Source organism: Podarcis melisellensis (assembly GCF_964234715.1).
Source record: "Podarcis melisellensis genome assembly, chromosome: 16".
Classification (NCBI taxonomy): domain Eukaryota; kingdom Metazoa; phylum Chordata; class Lepidosauria; order Squamata; family Lacertidae; genus Podarcis; species Podarcis melisellensis.
Genome location: NC_138533.1, coordinates 21,762,940 through 21,785,093, shown reverse-complemented (window position 1 = coordinate 21,785,093; position 22,154 = coordinate 21,762,940). Strand labels below are relative to the sequence as shown.

Sequence of the window (22,154 nt, the reverse complement as noted above, 5' to 3'; positions counted from 1 at the left end):
TTTCTTTCTTTCTTTCCATCCAGGCAAAGGCAGCAGCAGCAGACGAGAAGAAATTCCAGCAGCAGATTATGACTCAGCAGAAGAGAGATCTGACCAATTTCTTAGAAAGTCAGAAGAAGCAATACAAGATTTGCAAGGAAAAGATAAAAGAGGCAAGCAAAACTTCTCCGGCGTTTTATTCTGGGCCAGTAAGAAGCATGCGCTGGATAGCAATGTTGTGAAAAAAATTTGAAGCTATTTTAGTAGTTTGCTCATAATACCATAGGGCTGGATTTCATTGATGAACTTCCCCAATAAATAACCTGATAGATTGTTCATTGCTGATTTGAGCTCATACTCTTGACCCTCTCTTAAAGGTTTGGGCTAGGCAGTATATTAAAATAAATAACAAGACGAAGTGAAATGCCACACATTTTAAATAACCCATGCTTCCTAAGCCAAGTCACCAGTGCTTCTTGATAGAGGAGAGGTTTTCACAACTTCTGAAATATGCTTAAGCTAGGATTTTGGTGAGTCCATTGAGAAAGGGGAGTTCCTTATATTCAGAGTAGCTGTGTCTTCCTGGGCACCCTTGAGGTGTGAACCTCAAACACGGATAGTGGCACTTTAGAAAAAAATACTATGGGTGGTATCTAATGCTAATCCTACTCAGAGTAGACCAGTTGAACTTAATGACTATGAGTAACTTAGGTCTATTCATTTCACTGAATCAATTCCATATCAAACTTAGTTGGATACAGCCCTAGACAGTGGTACCTCTAGATGCGAATGGGATCCGTTCCGGAGCCCCGTTCGCATCTATAAGCAAACATAACCCATGTCTGCGCATCTGCGCGTGCGCGGGTCACGTTTCAGCGCTTCTGCGTATGTGCATGACATCATTTTGAGCTTCTGCACATGCGCAAGCGGCGAAACCCGGAAGTAACGTGCTCCGTTACTTCCGGGTTGCCGCAGAGCGCAACTCGAATGCGCTCATCCCGAAGCACATTCAACCCGAGGTATGACTGTATAGTTAAGGCAGTTCTACAATAGCAACAAAAGTCTTTAGGTTTGCCCCTCAAGAAATTCTAGTTCTCCAAAAGAAGGCAAAACAAAGAAGAGGCAGACTGGAGGCAGAGGCTCAAAGGGCTCTGTTCCTTTCCAGCCCATATCAGAGGCAGGTTGCTCATTAGGAGTTCTCCATGGTGCTGAATCCACCCCTCTGCTTTGTTGTGTGGACTCCTCTGCAGGACCAGAATAAAATAGGGAGTGTGTAGGGAAGCAAAGAGATTAAACCTCCCCCGTTATAGCTCAGTTTCACATCCATACAGATAAACACACCTGATTGGAGATTACAGCTCAGCAGCAGAGGAGAAGGAGTGTGTTCCACTGCCAGGTTTCCCAAGGAGGAAGAGAGCCATTGCTTCCTCCATGGGCAACTCCCTGCATTTCTGTGCTGTGCCACTGGGAGACTCCATACTCAGCAAAGAGGCCAAGCAAGCTGCCCATAGAAGAAGAAATCACTTTCATACTGTGGATTCAGAAAAGGGAACCCTTTTCTCAGCATGGAAGCCAGACAAACTGAGAGTCCAAATGGGGTGTGTGCATGGATGGGATGTTTGTGTTGGCCCTGCCCATCAACAGCATGTGTTATGTGACTCCTTTCACGCATGCATGCATACATACATCATATTATTTGTGTGCCACCTTTCCACAGTTAAAACTCTACTTAAAAAGGTTTACAGTGTGAAAAAAATGCAGAATTTGAAATGCAACAAAAGTAGTCATAAGCAATAAATAAAACATCCAGAAGTGCACAACCAAATGGAACAATTTCCACATAAAATCATAATAAGGATACAAAACAAAGATACAAAAATAATATCAATAACACCCCCCCCCAACAAAAATGCCTAAGCAGTAACCCAGTCCAAGAGTCTTTACCCAAGGAAATGCAGTCTTCTGGGGTGGAGGGTGGGGTGATTCTCCATACTTGCTGTATGGGTTATGCAAATTAAGCAAACATGCAGAACATCTCCTGTATTTGCCTGATTTATTCTCCTTCTGTTACTAATTGAGAGGTGCTAGGAGCTATAAAGGGCACTGAAGTCTTGTTTCCTTCATGGATTCCAAGATTTCACTGAGCGTTGCCCATAAACTTTCAAGCATATCCTTACAACCAGGAGGCCTAATATATTGATTTACGCGGCGGGGGGCGGGGATTATGTTGCCTAGGAAGAAGTAGGAATAGAAAAGGGGGGGGAATGTCTTGAGGTTGCGGTGGTGGATAAATCTAATATGGCTGCCTCTGGGTGCTTCTACATCATCAGCAAGAAGGCCGGGCAAAGATGGAAAAAACAGGAAGTAAGAGAAGGCGGGTGGCGCTGTGGTCTAAACCACAGAGCCTAGGGCTTGCTGATCAGAGGGTCGGCGGTTCGAATCCCTGCAATGGGGTGAGTTCACATTGCTCGGTCCCTGCTCCTGCCAACCCAGCAGTTTGAAAGCACGTCAGAGTTCAAGTAGATAAATAGGTCCCGCTCTGGCGGGAAGGTAAACGGTGTTTCCGTGCACTGCTCTGGTTCGCCAGAAGCGGCTTACTCATGCTGGCCACATGACCAGCATGTCTGTGGACAAACGCCGGCTCCTCGGCCTATAAAGCAAGATAAGCGGCACAACCCCAGAGTCATCCGCGACTGGACCTAACGGTCAGGGGTACCTTTACCTTTAAGAGGAGGCAAGTTAAAAAATAAAGAAGAACCTTATTGAGCTTCACAACCCAGTTTGCTTACACCTTCCACTGTGGAATGATTGGGGCTTACCATTCCATGAAAAACTTGTCTTTAGCGGGACAAGATTTGATTAGGAAAAGAGGCCCCCTACCCTGCAGTGACGTGTCAGTGTGGCTTCCACTCATAATGCCAACCTTAGTAGTGGGTGGCCTGAGGCCACTGCATGCTCTCTGTCCAAAATACTCATCTGGTACGCTTGACTTTATGAATGTACAGAAGTTCCTCTGGTGTCTTAATTATCCCATATCCTTGAGGCATTGCTAGATATAATTCGGATTGACTTGAGTACCCAGTTAAAGCGAAGTCCACATAATGCTGCCCTTTAAATGACCTTTTGGTGTTCATTTACATCCATGGAAGGAGCTCCTATCCAGTCTAAAGAGTAACCATGATGCACACCTAAATGGAGCTCCTGTTAGGATGAAATTTATTTCCTGGTTTAAATACTGTCTTCCGTGGGATCCCTTGCAAATGTTACTCTTTGAGAGAAATGTCCCAAACAGCTCACCTTTGGGTATTTTATCTCTCATCTGGTTCCTTAAAAAAAAAAAAGTCCCTTGTTCAGCGTTGAAAGTTCTTCAACTCCCAATACACTCAACACCACTTTACATGAAGGAAATAGTACAATTGGACTGAACCTCCAGTTGTTTAAATTATTCTGGTTAGTATGTGCTAGGACTATGAACACAGGCATATTATAAATTATATGTAGGAAATAGAAAACGTGCCATCCCTCATATGGGTTTGGCCACCTGCAAAGCAATCCTCAAGTCTATCAAAGGACAACACAGATAGGTCAGCCTACTGCAATTTGTCTATCACAGTGGAAAGGGATACCTGAGGGTTGTACTAGATAGAAGAGCAAAGCTTCACAGAGTCCTTGACAGTCAAACTATAAAGTCCGCATTTTCCCTGAGGAGGGTAGTTAAGGGCTTCTGTTTAGGGAAGTTTTTAATGTTTGAAGTTTTATTCTGTTTAATATTCTGCTGGGAGCTGCCCAAAGTGGCTGGGGAAACCTAGCCAGATGGGTGGGCTAGAAAATTATTATTATTATTATTATTATTATTATTATTATTATTATTATTATTATTATTATTATTCTGCACACACCTAAGTTTTAGTACCCACCTAAAAATGCCACTTGTGAATATGTTAAACTGTATTTAGAAACTTTTAAACTTCCTTTTTTTAAAAAAAACCCTGCTTCACTAAATACCTGCAGCTAAAGAGCTTTTAGGATAATTGCATTAACTTCCTAAGCTGCAATGCTTTTTTCCCCTTTGTGGTTCCCCTGCACGGGTCTATTTTAGGCACTTGTCATAAAATGCATATATTGTGCAGGCTCAAAACTACTTCAGTCATCCAGCTTCCAGATGCTGTTACTGTTCTGTAGCTGAGGAAATAAAAGGCATGAGAGAAAGTTTTCATTAAGAGTCACAGGGAACCCTTAGCAGTGATGGACTTTTTAATTCCACGTCCCACTTAATACTGATCTTAAGCACACACAGAGAGAGAAACAGCTCCTGTTCTCCATATTATTAAATGCGGAGCAGCTATCATGCCTGAGTCCTGTATTCACAACTCCTAAAATAGATTATAGCTGAGATATAACACGTGAAATACACACATATGAGCCAGACCCGTGGCAATGACCCATGGGCCCCAGAAATAAACGGCTTTGAAAGTTGTGATACATAGCAAAGTGACATTTGCCATGTCTCCTGCACCACTCCCAATTCAACCTTTTGAGACAAAGTTCAAAGTTCACCTCTGCCCTTAATTCACTGAGTGGCTATTGGCAAATCACTTTGCCTCTCAGGCTCAAGAGCTCTTCTGCAACATGGACGTTGCAGTAACTTATGGGGATGTCCTAAAGGTTTCTAAAATAATGTCTATCAAATGCACTACATCAAATTCTTCTGGGGGTCCCGTGCATCCTATTTCTGATAGAGGCAGCCTGAATGCTACAAGATTAGCGTTGGCCATAGTCGTGAATGAAATGCTGGTTTTGTAGCTTTAGGTGAAGGAAACAGCTGCACAGCACTCAGCTTCTTCTGCCAAACCAATGAGATTTCCTCCTTTTCCGGTTGAGGTGCCTCATTCCACAAGGTGTTGGGGCATAGTTTGGTTTAGTTGCGAGCTCAGTGGTGTCTGCGTACCAGCCAAGGAAAAATTGAAGATGGGGCAGGAATTTTCTGGGGCAAGACGTAGACATTTCTCATGTCCTTTTTGGGATTTTTTAAAAAAAGGATAGAGTTGTTAAGGAGAGAAACGCAGTAGCTTTGGCATACTTCAGCAGCCAATCACCCAACCTTGTGGGCATGTGGCAGCGGTGGAAAAAGGGCTTACAATCCCTGCATGCACCACCTCCCAGTCACATGCTTCCACATGCAGAGTTCATCTTTCGGCACATGTCTCTTTCACACTTATGTCTCTTGAATAGGCATGTAGAGCTCCAGTGCAGAAATCCTTGGCTATTATATCGGCCGATTAAGCCACTTGTTGTTTCTCTGGCGCCCAAGCCTGGTTGAAGTCTAGTTTGTGCAACTGTTTTCTGAGATGGAAAAGTTGCCGCGTTATAATAACCCCACATAAACCCCAATTTTCAAAGTGATACCTTTTGTGTCCCTCCACAACTTTCCAAGTGGCCTAAGATTAGAACCAAATTAGAACCAAACATTCAGCGAGTGCTTTTTTTTTTTTTTGCCAGAGGAGGCCTGACCTGTTTTTCTTTACTTTGCACTCTTCGCTTCCAACATCTATCAGTTTTATACCACTTTAACTGTCATGGCTTCCCTCTGGGAATTGCAGTTCAGTAAAGGAGAGCCCCATTTCATGTCAAAGATTACTAATTTCAGATTCTGGACTCTTGATTCCAGCCTGGTTTGTGAGCTTTTAGTCATTCTCTCCCTCCCTCCCCCCTCGTCTTTGGAGCTCCTGTATGTTTTGTATAAACTGCTTAGCTCCCAGCAGGGGCATCTTGAGGGGTAATGGGCTTAAAAACCCTTTTGGAAGGGGATTCAAAGGAGGACCCTCTGTTTGCTGTTAAGCTCGTACAGATGGTAGTAAGGGGGGTGCGGAGGCACGACTTTTTTTGTTTTTGTTTTTTTACCCCTCCCCATCATGAAACCAACAAATGACTTTCTTGGCCTTTCCTCTGTGCACGTCCAGGAGATGAACGAGGATCACAGCACACCGAAGAAGGAGAAGCAGGAGAGGATTTCCAAACACAAAGAGAACCTGCAGCACACACAGGCTGAAGAGGAGGCTCATCTTCTCAGCCAGCAGAGACTCTACTATGACAAAAACTGCCGTTTCTTCAAGCGAAAAACCATGATCAGGAGGCACGAGTTGGAGCAGCAGAACATTCGGGAGGTACCACCTCTTGCTTGCCTCTCCTCTCCGCCACCCCCCTTTCCCACCCTGCCCCAATATACCCAGGGAAAATATAAGGTGAATGCAGACAACTGGTCAATATGCCATGCTGTTCATGTAACCAACCTGGGAAGCCTGCTGCCTGTATTGTCCTGACAAGAGCTGAGTCTTCCCACACTCGTGTAACGAGGATGTAGTATCTGGGTCAGAATTTTGTTATTGTTTTATTATGGTTTATTACGTTTATATACCGCCCTTCAGCATAAGATCTCAGGGCAGGTCAGAGAATAAAATACAGGATAAAAACTTAAGTAAAACAAAACAGCAAAGCAATAACCTCCCCCCCTTTCCCACATTTAAAAGGCTGTAGAATATTAATCGGCCAAAGGCCTGGTTGAAGCGGAATATTTTCGCCTGGCACCTAAAAATAAAGGTAAAGGTAAAGGACCCATGGACAGTTAAATCTAGTCAAAGGCGACTATGGGGTGCAACGCTTATCTTACTTTTCAGGCCAAGGGAGCTGGTGTTTGCCGACAAACAGCTTTCCGGGTCACGTGGGCAGCATGACTAAACCACTTCTGGTGCAACTGAACACTGTGACGGAAAGAGAAATGCCGTTTACCTTCCTGCCACAGCAGTACCTATTTATCTACTTGCACTAGTGTGCTTTCGAACTGCTAGGTTGGCAGGAGCTGGGACAGAGCAACAGGCACTCGCCCCGTTGTGGGGATTCGAACCTCCAACCTTCTGATTGGCAAGTCCAGGAGGCTCAGTGGTTTAGACCACAGTGCCACCCGCATCCCTAAAGATATATAATGAAGGCACCAGGCGAACCTCTGTGGGGAGAGCATTCCACAAACAGGCACTACAGAGAAGGGCTGTTTTTGTGTTCCCACCTTCTGGACCTCACGTGGAGGATGTGCACAAAAAAGGACCTCAGATGATGAATGCAGAGTCCGAAATTGTTTAATTTAATTTTACTTTTCCATATCAATTATATCCAATGAGCAACATAATTCAAGATCAAGGGGTACAGCACCAGAATTGACAGTCGGATCGGGCCAGTGGCCCATTGGACCAGCATTTTGTTCTTACAGTAGCCAACCAGATGGGAAACCAGTAAGCAGAACTAGAATACAAGAGCACTCTCCACTCCTGAGACTTGGTTTTCAGAAGCATTGCTGCCTCCAGCCATGAAGGCAGAGCATAACCATCATAGCTAGTCGCCACTGATAGCCTTCTTCTCCATGAATTTGCCCGGTCCTCTTTTAAAGTCATCCAAGTTGGTGGCCTTCATTGCCTCCTGTAGGAGCAAAGCTGGGGCTACACCAAAATCGGCACAAGTGGCTTCCAGAAGAGGAACAGCTCTGTGTGTCTGTGTTGCAGAGAGGAAAACTTTCGGTTAGCAGTAGAGCACATGCTTTGCCTGCATAAGGTCCCAAGTTCAATCCTTACCATCTCCAGATGGGGCTGGGAAGGACCTCTTCCAGAAACTCTACCAGTCAGAGTAGACAGAGAATCGCTGCCAGTCAGAGTAGACAATACTGCTCTAGCTGGACCACTGATCTGACTCTGTTTGGCATCCCTGTCCAACATACAACAATTCCAGTTAATCTGTAACCCGCTCAGCTCCTGGCAAGAGACACACTTAGGTGTTTTATGTAAGAATGGAGGTCCTTCTGCTATGATACAAATATGGATAGTTTAATGCTGCATCTTTGCATCTCAGTTCATGGCAGAAGTTACTGTCATTTCCATCCTTCCTTCCACCCCACTTCTGAGGGTGTCAGGTCTTGAGTAAACTCTCTGGTCCACATGGACTCTGCCTCTATGCTTGCAATCACCTTGTCCTCAATACCATATGTTAATACTCTTTACCATTTGGGAGGTCCATACAAACAGCTTTTTCACTATAAATGGTTACATGCACACTGTGGTAAGTTATTAATTGGTGACAGAGCCTCTGTATTCATTCATTGTTTCCCTCTTTTGCTCTCTTCACATTGCAGGGAGGCAGAAGCTCACAACCGCAGGTGTTAGTGACAATATGCTTGCAAGTGTGAGATGTACTACGTGCTCTCAGTTTGCTTCACTCATCCATCCTACCCCAGCTCTCTCGTGATGGCCGTTTGTCATTGCAGAGTCTGCCTAAGGAGAGGGCTAAAGCCTGACCTATACATACAACAGAATGAGGTGGTAGAGTATATCAGAACAGATAGAAGATCCTATCTCAACAGTTCTGCCATTGTGGTGTGTGTGTGTGTTAATCCTGCAAATAAGCAGAAACTTAGCACATCAGAGGTTACTCTGTAGTCTGTATGCTATTGTGCCCCCCCAAAAAAGAAAATCACTTGCAGGGAAGTTTTGCTTCTTTTCTTATTTTAACACATGGAAGCATTAACAATATGTGACACATTCACCCTTAGATCTGCATTTTGAAGTTGTGTGATCCTTTCTGCCACCTTATTCTGCTGCATGCGTGGACTAAGCCTAACCAATCCAATATATACATGTACCTTTGAGAAAGCCCTTATTGAATTCAGCTGGGCTTACTTCTCAGTAGAAATGTGTGCTATACCTAGTGAAGGGCTTTTGCGGCAAGAGGGTGAGCCAGGAGGTGGTAGAATCCCCTGGCCCAAGTTCTCAGGACAAGCTTAGGGTGGCTGTGTGTCCTGCATTACAGAAGACAGCCATTTGTTTGTTTGCTGCATTTATATCCCACCTTTGCCTCCAAGAAGTGGCCTATGTGGTTCTCTCCCTCACCATCTGAGCCCCACTGCGATTATTTTGATTGTTTTACTATTGGGCTGTCTGTCGGTATGGTTTTTACTATGTTTTTATCATTGATGTTTTGTAATGCGTTTCTAATGTTGTACACCACCCTGAGATCTTTTGCTAAAGGGCGGTATATAAGTTGAATTAACAACAACAACCCTGTGAGGTAGGTTAGGCTAAGAGGCAGGGACTGGCCCAAGGTCACCCTGTGAGCTTCATGGCCAAGTGGAGATTTGAACCCTGGTCTCCCAGTTTCTATTCCAACACTCTAAATGACTACATTACATTGGCCGCCCAGTCCAGGTCTGGCTTAAAGATAAATAACCATAAAGAGAGAGAGCAGGAGAGGTCTTGAAGTTGCCCATCCACAGTTAGGAACTGGAGAGCAGACTGGGCAGGCACGCAAGTCACATTCTTCCCTACAATGTTAGGGTGTAATTTATTTCTATGCAAACCATAGTGATTGTTTGTAAATTTGCAGCTATCCATTTATGCAAATCTTATGCAAGCATAAATCCTTTTTACTCATCGTTTTCTGGCAGTGTGTAAGTGGCCACCCTAGTCTAAGGTTGCCGTATGCCCGAAATTTTCCAGACATAGCCAGTATTCTGCCCCCTTAAGCAGTGTCCGAGCAGAAATTGCTGAAATGTCTGGGAAAGCTCAACAAGTTTGGCCAAAAACAGCTCAGTAACTTTTGTGTCCGGACATTCACTTTTTGAAATATGGCAACCCTACCCTAGTCAGCCTTGAACTTGCTAGTTGGACTTTAGCATGTCAGTCCCTCTCAAGTCTTTTAGTATAATTAAGAAAATATTTTGTCCTACCTTACAGGGTTGTTGCATGGGTCATTTGGGATGACATAGTCAAAATGCTTTGAGCACTTAGGGAAGAGAAACAGAATGTATAGGCATGGAAAGATCCTGCTCTGACTATGTAGAAGGGCATAAAGGGCAAATATTTCACCCTTATTAACACTAAATCTAGAATACAACATTACCAGATTTGTATCAAAACATGCAAACCACTTTAATCTCTGGTAAAAAAAAAAGGTCACTAATCTGTACTGAATTATCATTTTAAGCATGCATCTTTTTGAGTATTATTTGTGTATTCTGAATTTGCACCTAGCATCACAACTTAACTTTCCACTTCTTAACTGTTTAGCTGGTTTAGTGTTGTATGTCTGAAGAACTCAACTTCACAATATTACCAGCATGTACCGGCTTATAAAATTCTGGAAGTTTAGGTGGTGTTGTGCAATAATCAAGATGCACTAATTTATTAACCCAAAGCATGAAAGTGTCTTTTTGAATTCTAGAGAAATGGAAGCTGTTGGCTTCATCTTGTAAATGTTCTGACACCATGAAGCTGTTCTAATTTGAAACAAGCTTACTCGTGTTTCACTATCAAATGATGAAATGGTAGGAGTCAGGTTGTATGTACACCGCAATACCAGTTCCACAGAAGAAAAGACATAAGAGTAAAATGTAGATGCAGAATTAACCTTCCTGTAAGTGTCTAACCTTGCACTTAGAAAGAAACAGCAAATTTCTGCAGAAATATGCTTGGAAGCACATGGTGACACCTCAGGAGACCGAAAGCCTATATCTGGGGGAAGGGAAGCGATTTGCTGCTCAACATGATGACTAGCAAAATCAGAATTGAAAAATGCAAACTGTACCATGCAAAATCATGTTTTCCCCCCAGTTTCCAGCTTTTTTCCAGCTTTACTGGTTGCACAGTTTTTACCTTTTAAGATATCACACACAAAGCCCACATTCAGCTCTTAGCATATTGCATAGGAAGAGCTTTCTAACAATGTGAGCTTGTTTGGCAGTGCAACAAACTACCTCGGAAGGTGGTGGATTTTCCTTCATCGGAATTTTTGAACAGGTTGGATGGCCATCTGTCAGGGAATCTTTAGCTGTGATTCCTGTATTGCAAAGATTTGGGCAAGATAACTCCTTGAGGCCACTCTACAGTTCTATGATCTGAATTTGAAGGACCAAAGCTTGCTAAATACTACAGTATCTTGTTGCTTGGCACATTCAGAATGGGATCCTGTGGCAGTGATCTGGGACCACATCATGATTTCCCCACCCCGTCTCTCCATCTTTGGTTCAGCAGCAGAATAACCGCTTGGAGTTTGCTTTCGCACTACCTGCTTATAAGATTGGGAGCAGCCGGCTGGATTTGTGCTCCTTTATATGAGGAATATCTTCATAGGATTGTAAAACCGATCCCAGGAGCAGAACTACTAGAGCTGTCAGTTGTCAGAACCTTTGGGCGAAGAGGGGCCATTCTGGGCAATAGATTTGGCTGCGTCACTATGGCACACCTAGCAATTAGGATTCATTCAAAGGAAATGAACGAAAGAAGTAGGATGCAAACACCCGCTCTCAGCATTTTTGTTTGAACTTGAATCATTGGAAGGGGAGGGAGGGGGCTTGCTTTGCATAATGGATTTGGGCGGGGAATGATGGCATGAAAACAAGGGTGTGTGGTGGATATGCAGCTGTGTTGAGTGCATGTCCATTGAAACTTTTGTCAGCAGCTCTTCTCTGTTACTCAGAGGGCAGAATCTCCCAAGGAACTGAGAAGCAGGCGAAAGATGTGGCTGGGTGTGGCCCGGGGTTCTGGCTTAGAGAGTGATGACTGGTGGACTAAAGGTTAGGAATACAAGGGTGGAGAATGCTCTTTTATGTATCAAAACACACACAGGAACAAAGGTTCTATAATGACCCCCAAAGTGGAATGGCACACTTTTGTAAAAATAATAATAATAATAAATGCCATTGATGGCTAGGCGGAACATTAATAGTGGCTCGCAAGTCCCTTAAATGGTTTCTCCACCTTTCTGATTAAACAGCATCGTTGATGGGAGTCCCTCTTAAAATGCTTATTCTCCATATGCAACACCAACCACAGTTGTATAGTTGAAAAGGAAAAAGGAATCCAGGCTGAATTTTCTTCAGTGAAAAGTGTCCAAAGTGACAAGTTACAGGTATCTTGGCTCTAAAACAGAGCTCATGTTACTCCCGGTTGCCACCTACTGGCCAGTTTGCAGAAGTCCACAACAGAAAAGATGCACGGGCATCGTGGAGAGAAGGAGCAGGTTTGCTTTGGGACTCTCTTGCAAGCCCCCAACAAAGCAGGTAGGAAGTAGGTGCAGCAGAGGCAACGAGCACATTTCTTCACATAATGTGGAATAAACACAGCAAGTTCGCACACTGGCTTAGTTCTCTTTCAAGAAGGAGTAGGTATTCTCATGGAGAAGCAGGTCTGTCAGTGGCTCTTAGCACAAGGAACTTCTCAATGCAAGCTGCTGGGGGCAAACAGGAAGGGAAATCCAGCAATCACATACCTTACTTGTGAGTTCCCCAAAGTTTCTGTTTGACTAATATCGAAAATGCAGGACTACGTGGACCTTAGTTCAGTCCAACAAAACATTTTGCAAGTCTCCCGAGAGCCATGGACACTAGGGTAGGCTGTCGGTCAAAAACATTGCCATTTTTTTTACTACGCATGAGAAATTGGGGTTTGCTGCCTCGCTTGGGATCGCACCTGACCCCTTCCCCTTATGCCACGCAGGAACTGAACAAGAAGAGAACGCAGAAAGAGATGGAGCACGCCATGCTAATCCGGCACGACGAGTCGACGCGCGAGCTAGAATACAGGCAGCTGCACACGTTGCAGAAGCTACGTATGGACTTGATCCGGCTGCAGCACCAGACGGAGCTTGAGAACCAGCTGGAGTACAACAAGCGGCGGGAGCGGGAGCTGCACAGGAAGCATGTCATGGAACTGCGGCAGCAGCCCAAAAACCTGAAGGTTAGTAACTAGGCGAGGGCTGCGGTCTAGCTGGGATATAGGGATAAGCGGTGCAAAGTCAGCTGCTTGACCTGAGCCACCCCTCTAATTCCATGTGTGTGTGGCAGGGATGGGGAATCTGGTCTCCCAGATGTCATTGGACTGTGGTTCCTATAATCCCTGACTATTGGCCATGCAGGTGGGGAAATGGGAGTCCAGCCACCTCTGAAGTGCCGTACGTTCCCCCATCCCTGGTGTTTGGTGCTGTTAGCACATTCATTCCACCATTTTGGCGCCTGTTCATATATTCCTTCAGCAGAGAAAGTCTTACTAGTGTCAGTAGCTCAGGAGTCGTTCACTTACAGTTACCTTCCATCGTAAGAGCCAACTCCTAGGAAGTGAGGTCCCTTCGCACACACACCCCCCCCAAATATTTGAAGGGGCCAGCCCCCACCAGTTAATGGCCATTGTCATTTAAATAGTGTGCATGTGGCATATCATGTGATCAATTATGTGCTTACCTGCCCCCCCGATATTTTATTAAGTTGGCACCACTGCCTTCTATGGGATCTGGTAACTGCTCTTCTCCACGTGAAAGGGAAAAAGCAGATAATTATCTCACACAATAAATAGCAAATAGCTGAAATGATGAGACATGGGTTGGAGACAGGCAATAGTTTCGTGGAGAAAGCAGCTTGCGAGAGAGGCATGGTTCTCTCGCGCACAATTTGCCCATTATAGGGATGTTACATTTTCTTTAATGTAAAGCTTTTGCGTGAATATCGTACCGTTCTTAAATAACGTATAGGGATATGCAGATAACGACGCTGTTTAAATAGCCACGTGTAACCTCACCCAGAGTTGTTGCCTCCCATTGCAGGCCATGGAAATGCAGATCAAGAAGCAGTTCCAGGACACTTGCAAAGTGCAAACCAAGCAGTATAAAGCACTCAAGAACCACCAGCTGGAAGTGACTCCAAAGAGTGAGCACAAAACTATTCTGAAAGGCCTGAAGGACGAGCAGACAAGGAAGCTTGCCATCCTGGCTGAGCAGTACGAACAGAGCATCAATGAGATGATGGCATCGCAAGCGGTGAGGGCAGCTCTGGGCTCCACACACACACACACACACACACACACACACACACAAAAACAAACCTCTCAAATGGTTCCATATTAACTAGGGCGGCCATGTGTCCTCTTTTTCCAGGACACATCCTGGGTGGATTTTTTGAAAATTTGCCAAAATGTCTCTGGCTATACTTTCTGGATGAGACATAGTCATAACTGGATGCTGAAGGCTTGCTTTCCTCTTCTCCTGCCCCCCTCAGCAATATATCACAGCTTCTATAGCCTACATATAGTAGGGGTATTTAAAATGAGAATCATCATAGCGTCCTCTTTTTTGCTCTTCAAAATATTAACAAGCACTGGTGGTCACCTTACCTGTGGTGAGAACTGATGGCGGTTTGCTGTTGTTTTTAGTAATAGTTGCATATTATTATTCTTTCCTTTTCCTTAGTTTTATTTCATTTCCCCTCCTTTCTCTTTCCCCTCTTTTCCCCTTTCCTTTTCCTGGTTTTATTTTCAAATTAATTTAAAACAAAAAGAACAACAACTAAACAGCATGTGCAATCCTCGTCAAGCCTGTTTGTAGCAGGTTTACACACCGATGATCAAATAATCTTTTCAGATTGCATACATTGGTATGTGCACGTGAGAAGTTTAAAGCCCCAGTTGCACACAGCTGTAATAGCCAGATACCTTCAGGATAACCAAGCCCTGAGGGATAGCTCAGTGGGTAGAGCATGGGACTCTTAACCTCAGGGTTGTGGGTTTGAGTCCCACATTGGGTGAAAGATTTCTGCATCGCAGGGGGTTGGATTAGATGACCCCTGAGGTCTTCCCAATTCTGTAATTCTCTGAAACAAGCGTGAATGGATTTGGTGGTGGGGGTGATAAGGAAAACACCTTTTGACTGAGCTCATGGCATACCTTGGAGTGTTCAGAAACACTTTTAAGTTCTGGGAGAATAAAGCAGGTGCCAAGAAATGTTGATGACAGGCTGTGAGCTGGTGTAGTAGCATAGTGGCTGAGATACTGAGCTGCCAACCAGGAGGTTCCCAGTGTGAATCTTAGCTCTTGCTGTGACCTCACCTGGTGACTTCAGGCAAGTCATACTCTCTCAGCCTCATCCCTTCCCCATCTGCAGTATGGGAGATAAGGTGTGTGATGCACTTTGCAGTGGCTCTAGATGCAGGAGAAGCTGTGTGGGCAGGATGGCCAAAGGAGAGCTGTGAGAAGGCAGCAGAAGCCTGGCAGAAAGGCAGGGAAAGGAGATTGGGAGCGGTGAAAGCCCAGGTGTAATGGGCATGTTTGAAACTCCATGCAAGGTGAAAGGAATGAAAAGCAAAGAGTGTGTGTGTATGAAAGAAACAGGAGTGCTGAGCAGCTTATGGAGGGCTACAGGCTCCCCATCTGTGGTCTATATACAGTGGAAGAGAAAGGGACTTAGTGGGAAAGAGGGTGAAAGGTGATGGCAAGGGAGAGACATGCTGGGTACAGACCTCACTCAGAGGGGCAGAAGGGGTTTGTGGGCCAATGGCAGGAAGGGAGCTTTGGAGTCTCGAGGCAGTGGGCCCAACTTTAACTTCACTTCCCCAGATTACAGTACACAGTATGTACTGTATGTTCTATGCTGGCCATTTCAATCAGAACTTTTTTGCATTTGCACCCCCTTTGGGGCATGCGTCTTCACGACCTGCCTAAACAACTGTTGTTGCTGTTGTTGCTGTTGTGTGTTTGCTGTTGTGCCCAACCCTAGAGCAGATTTGACCAGCAAGAGCCTTTAACTTTGTAAATGATTTTGTTGGTTTTTTTTACACCCCCAGCTGCGGCTAGATGAGGCTCAGGAAGCGGAATGCCAGGCCCTGCGGTTGCAGCTTCAGCAAGAGATGGAGCTGCTGAATGCCTATCAGAGCAAAATCAAGATGCAGACGGAAGCACAGCATGAGCGGGAACTCCAGAAGCTGGAGCAGAGGGTGTCGTTACGCAGGGCACATCTTGAGCAAAAGGTATGGCAGGGGTTGGGCCGTTGCCAAAAAAGCCAGGAAAGGAAGAACTGGTGGGGATGGGGAGTTGCACATACTGTCCAGGTGCATCCCGCGCTCTGCAGTTAACCTGGTAGCGGCAATGCATTACATTTCCCTAAGTACCAGGATCCTAGCAGGATCAGTTCCTTGTGAAGAGAATACGGGAGCCTTAGCAATTACTCCCGGTGGTATTTTTAAAATTTATTAGTCACCTTTTTTTTTTGCCACGGCAACTCAAAGCGACTTAAAATGTACACATACATAGATTAAAACCAGCATTAAAAAAAGTCTAACATTCCTTTCTATTTTATTATTATTATTATTTTTAAAAAAAAACTGCATTAAAGCATCCCACCCTTGCCCAAAAGCCATCAGTGTTTAACAGCTGAAGACCTGATTAAAAAGGAACATGTTAGCCCGGCACCTAAAGATATGTAGCAGTGGCACCAGGCAAGCATCCCTGGGGAGAGCATTCCACAAGCAGGGAGCCACCACGGAAAAGGCCCCTTCTTGTGTTGCCACCCTCCAGACTGCCCGTGTTCTCATAGTATCTGCATACTAGCAGACTGAATACAGAGGGACAGGCAGACAGGCCCCTCGGCAGGCATCTTCACAACAGCATTGCTTTGCCAGGCTGTCTTCTGCCCAGTCAGATAAATCAGAAACTGTAAATTGTTTTCTCTCTGGCCTCCAGACCAGTGGTAATAATAAGCACTGCATAATGGGCATTTTAATAATTGAGACGAGGAAGGAATTTCCCATCTCGTTGCTTTTGTCGTGTTGTGGGCGGGAGGAATATTCCAAACCGTTTAGGTAGTTGGCATCTTTGGGTTTAGGAATGGATCCACCCTTTAAATCATTTATGAATGCTGTGAGTAAATAGTTAATGTCTGAACCAACTCTAGTAGGAATAGACGGATAGATTCCTGATCAGACGCCCCATGAGGTTAACTGAATACCAGCGACAGAAAAGGAATAGCACTGCTGGTGCTTATTTGTCATTTGCTGGAGTGCACCAGGGAATCAGATTTCCTGACTGCTAGACGCATTGGCCTGTGTCGTTGCCGGAGGTGTGTTCTAATGGAAGGTCCACCTGCTCCACTGTGTTAAGACTGCCACCAGAGGTTTCCCCAAATGCAGTGGCTTTTTTGCCCGGCAGGCCAGATCTTTCATCACCTGCACAAGCCAGTTTGACTGGTGGGAGGGGTCACCCACCAGTCAGCCAGCTGACATCATGACACCAAGTAACTGGCAGTCCCACCCACCTACTGTGAAGCCGATCTGCGGGGTGGGGCAAAGCTGCATGCAGCAGGATTGAACCCTCTCCGCTCATCGGCTGGTGAGTGGGAGGGTTCAGCTGTCTAGGCTACAGTCGTCTCCTTTGCCAGCAGGGACCCTGCAGGGAATGCACTGGTGAAGCAGTACCAAACTCTCGAGCCTAGAAGTGTTATTGGATGGGAGAGTTACTGAAAGCAAACACAAAGACACATATTAACTGGGTAGCTCAGTCGGTAGAGCTTGAGACTCTTAATCTCAGGGTTGTGGGTCTGAGCCCCGTGTTGGGCAAAAGATTCCTGCATTAAGAACAAATATAGCTCAGTTGGTTTGAGCGTGGTGCTGATAATGCCAAGGTCGCAGGTTCGATCTTCATGGGGGACAGCTGCATATTCATTCCTGCATTGCAGAAGGTTGGACCAGTTGATTCTCAGGGTCCCTTCCAACTCTGTGATTCTTTGATCCCCTCCACAAATGGTTCTCCCCTCCCACAGCTATATTGCAGTTTCAGAGTCCCGGGGAGGCGGGAGGGGTTTGTAAAAAAAAAAACTACCACAGGAGGAATTGGGAAAGGAGAAATCACTAAGGAAAGGACTCAGCATCCCTTTTCGACTGACTTGTTTCTGCTGCAAGCACACCCAGTAAGCACACACACACACACATCCACTTCCCAGTATCATTCCGGGAGAAATGGAGGGGTAGGAAATCCTCTTGTCTAGATCTGTTCCTCAAACGTTTGGGATTCTGAGGAGCTTGCTTTTTTAAAAAAAAACCCTTTTATGCTGTTTCAGATTGAAGAGGAGCTGGCGGCCCTGCAGAAGGAACGCAGCGAGAGGATAAAGTTTCTGTTGGAAAGGCAAGAGCGAGAGATTGAAACTTTTGACATGGAGAGCCTACGGATGGGCTTTGGAAATTTGGTCACGTTAGAATTTCCTAAGGAGGACTACAGATGAGATTAAATTTCTTTTGCCATTAAAAAAAACAAAAATGCAAACAAAAAATATCTCAAATCCCAACATTCCCCCCCCATGTTAACGGGTGTGCTCTCTCTCTTTCTGTCTCTCTTACTGACATCATGTCGGACTTAGTGCCTGTATATTCTTACTCCATCAGGGGCCCCCCCTTCCCGCCAAGTGTCACGTTCCAGAGCAGGACCATTGCTCCGCAGTCTCTCTTGAAACTCATAGTGTCTCACAGTATTGATGTCTCTGTGCAATGATTTTTTTATTATTATTATTAAAAAACAACAACGTTTCAATGAAAACTTTGGAGACAAGTCTAACGAATCAAAACAAAAAAGTGGATGTATGTTTGCTTTTCAGCAATCACTCATATTTTTTTGCCACCTTACCAATGAAAATTCAAGCAAAAAAACAAACAAACAAAAAAACCAAGGAAGGAAAATTAAAAGGAGTCAAATTCCCAGGGGGAGAGAGATGGGTATCGCAGCCTTACCTTAATCAGCTGCTGCATAACGTTTTGAGTTTTTAATTTTATTATTAATTATTATTATTATTTCTTTTTTTTGGTATTTATTCATCAGGAATAACTAAATGAAAAAAAAATAATAATAAAAAAATTTTATTAAGAGATTGAGAAATTTGATACATTTTACAGAAAATATGAATTCTGAAATTGTGCTGTACATATCAGTGGTGGACATATTATTACTTTGGGGGCGGGGGGGAAAGGGGAGGGGGGTTGGGGAAAGAGGGAGAGCGTGATTTTTTTGAAAAAAGGGTCAGGCCAGGCCAGGTGGGTTTTTTTGGCCGTTGGTCTTTGGCACATTCTTGATTGTATCATAATCATTTTCTGCTGTAGCAGAGGATGTGAATACACTTAAAAAAAAAAAAACTTAAGGAGCCCAGAGAATCCCAGGAGCACAAATTGGGCCTTGTCAAATTGTGTATTTTGTGTATAGAAGGAAATTTAAGGAGAAATTTACTTATTTTCATATTGTATTTTAACTGTTTCTCTGATCAGAAGTTTTTTTACTACCTGATGACTTGTTCCCCCCCCTCCGACCCCCCCACCAACCCACCCACACTCCAGGCCACGCCGACACCCCCACCCACCCCTCCAAAAACCCTCCACCCTTCCTCTTTTCCAAGTCAATCTTTGGAGTTTAACACTGTCTCTCATTCTCACATCACCTTAAATCTTTCCTCCTCCTCCTCCACACCCCTCCCTGCGACCCACCCACAACTCCCACCTTTGGTTCCCCCCCCTCCCTCCCCTCTCCCTGTCCCCCGATAATCTTGGTCATAAATATTGCATTATTCACACTTTCAAACTGTGTATTTTCTTACAATAAAAAAGGTTAAAAAAAAGGCTTTACTTCTTTTGCATGCACTTTAAAAAAAAATACTAAACGGAAAAAAGCAAAAAAAAAAAGAGAAAACCTTTTTCAGGTTCTCAAAGGGAAGAGCATGATATAACTGTCAGAGCTTTTAATTATATTTGTAAATAAAAGTGTTGCTCACGAAGCTTTGCTGTCTCATTGTAGCAGGGGAAGCAGCTCTTTGCCCTGCGCTACCCCCTACCCACCCCATCTCTGGTCAGCCATGGAAGAGACTCGAGTGTGGCTTTCCAGCTCTTGTTTTACATCCAGCAACAGGAGAGCCTTTTAGCAGCAAACGCCGGCCAATCAGATCCTCGGCTTTGGGGCTGGATGCCTCCTGACAACTCAAAGACAACTCAGATGTTGCGGGAGGAGGCAAGAGCAGGAGAGAAATATTGTGTAAAGGGGCTTCTATTGTATATTGCACAGATGCTTTTACTGGTGCTCAGAAACACATCTGAAACTTTTAAGGCGAAGATAAATGTAGCATACCTTGTTCCAATACAGCCTTTCCCAGGCTTGAGGGCAGAGAGCCATCCTTCCAGTCCGCAGCCGAAACCGGTTGTGGACAGCACTCATTGGATGGTTCCTGGAGAACACCTATCCCAAACCCCACATGGATTTGATTTCAGAAAGTATTTCTATTGCGGATTATTTTGGCAAAGGGTGATTTGATAGATGGGTGAACATGTATGCGATGAAAGAAAATGAAAAAACAAGCTCCTCGCCTGAAGAATGGGAGGATGGCCCAGGCTGATGGCTGAATTAGGAATCAGTTCCTTGCTATGTACTGTACAGCAATCATTGCAAAAAGGATCATGGGGTTTGGTGGACCACGACCTTAACATGAGTCAACAGTGTGATGCAGCAGAAAGAAAGGAAAAAGCTAATGCAATTCTAGGCTGCATTAACAAGACATCCAGCATCCAGAATAGTACCACTCTATTCTGCCTTGGTCAGACCCCACTTGGAGTCCTGTGTCCAATTCTGGGCACCACTGTTTAAGAAGGATATTCGCAAGCTGGAACCTGTGCAGAGGAGGGCAACCAAGATGATCGAGGGTCTGGAAACCAAGCCTAATGACAAACGGTTGAAGGAGCTGGGGTATGTTTAGCTTGGAAAAGAGAAGAATTGAGAGGTGATATGAGAGGCATCTACAAATACCTGGAAGATGGAGCAAGCTTGTTTTCTGCTGCTCCAGAACAGATGACCCAAACCAATGGATTCAAAGGACAAGAAGGAAGATTCCGACTAAACGTTAGGAACAACACTCTGATGGTGAGAGCTGTTTGACAGTGGAGCGCACCACCTGGGTCACAGAAGGCTTTTAAACAGGTTGGATGGCCACCTGTCATGGATGCTTAAGCTGTGATTCCTTCATTGCAGGGGGCTGGACTAGATGACTCTTGGGGTACCTTCTAACTCAAGATTTTATGAAATTCCTACGCTGGCCTGGAGCTGGACTCACACCACAGTCAAGGAACCAGCTGGGACTTCTTACTACACCTGCCTGTACTCTTAAGGGCTCCAAAGGGAATTTGCTGAGGAGGGGGGCAGGTCTGTCTTGGACCCATCAACATTCTTAGGATATTTTTAATCCTTTCTTTTTTCTTTTTCTTTTTGCTTTTGTTGACTGCCTTATCTCTTTGCTCGTTCATTTCTGTTTCTACCCATCCACCCAAAGGGATCTCGGGAGCAACTTTGAAGGTTTCAGTTCTGCCACGATTCTCCTTTTCTCTGCATCTTGGCCTCTGAGCAATATTTGGGGAACTTCTTAGCAGAGAAACCCTCCTTTGGGGGGGGAGAGCCACCCCATCGCCACCAGGAGCCGCTAGTCCTGCCAAGAACCAGGTACAGTCCAGAGATCAGTGGAGGCTGGTGCATGGGACTGCTCATATTGCCCCTTCCTGCCCAGTCCCAGAGGTAGATAATCTTTTCGCAGCATGAGGTCCACATTCCTTTTCCAGCAACTTCCCAGGGGCCGCATGCCTAGGGCAGGCAGGTCCGAAGGCAAAATGGATGGAGCAATTAAGTAAATCTTACTTTTATACAGTAGGCTAGCACCCAAACACCCTTCTCTATTCCCCATCTAGGCAAGCAAGACACATTTGAGCTAGGCAGAAACAATGAGGGTAAGAGCACGACCAATGATGTGTGTGGCTTGGGGGGTGTTCTGGGGGTCAGGTATAACTTCCAGGTCTGAGGTTCTACAACCCTCTTCTGACCAAAGTTGCCCATACTGTGTGCTCTGAGCTGCCCCATGTTGCTCCTGCAACCTAATAATAATAATAATAATAATAATAATAATAATAATAATAATAATGTATTAGTTTGACCAGTCTGGCCAGATCTCCCCAGCCACTCTGGGCAGCTCCTAACAGAATATTAAAAGCATGCTAAAACATCAAATATTAAAAACGTCCCTAATCAGGGTTGCATTCAGGTGTCTTCTAAACGTCAGATAGTTGTTTATTTCCTTGACATCTGATGGGAGGGCGTTTCACAGGGCGGGCGCCACTACAAAGAAGGCCCTCTGCCTGGTTCCCTGTAACCTCACTTCTCGCAGTGAGGGAACTGCCAGAAGACCCTCGGAGCTGGACCTCAGTGTCCAGGCTGACGATGGAGGTGGAGACACTCCTTCAGGTATACTGAGCCACGGTTGTTTAGCACCAAAACTTTGAATTGTGCTCAGAAACATCCTGGGAGCAGGACTGGTGT

At 44.9% G+C, this 22,154-nt stretch overlaps 1 protein-coding gene and 1 long non-coding RNA gene across 6 annotated transcripts in view; both read left to right on the top strand.

Moving 5' to 3' along the window:
* Positions 1-19,581, top strand: part of TAOK3 (TAO kinase 3) — a 119,375-nt gene extending 99,794 nt beyond the window's left edge. For all 5 annotated transcript variants that reach the window (XM_081892290.1, XM_081892288.1, XM_081892289.1 and 2 more), the window contains 6 exons: positions 24-152; positions 5,940-6,143; positions 12,510-12,749; positions 13,609-13,821; positions 15,620-15,802; positions 17,887-19,581. In XM_081892290.1, the coding sequence (XP_081748416.1) occupies positions 24-152; positions 5,940-6,143; positions 12,510-12,749; positions 13,609-13,821; positions 15,620-15,802; positions 17,887-18,048 (1,131 nt within the window). In that variant the 3' untranslated portion in view covers positions 18,049-19,581. The remainder of the gene's footprint in view (positions 1-23; positions 153-5,939; positions 6,144-12,509; positions 12,750-13,608; positions 13,822-15,619; positions 15,803-17,886) is intronic.
* On the top strand, positions 7,969-8,471 carry LOC309359169. The gene is made up of 2 exons (XR_014163758.1): positions 7,969-8,285; positions 8,435-8,471. It is a non-coding gene; the product is annotated as an uncharacterized lncRNA (long non-coding RNA).
* Positions 19,582-22,154: the final 2,573 nt, after the last annotated feature.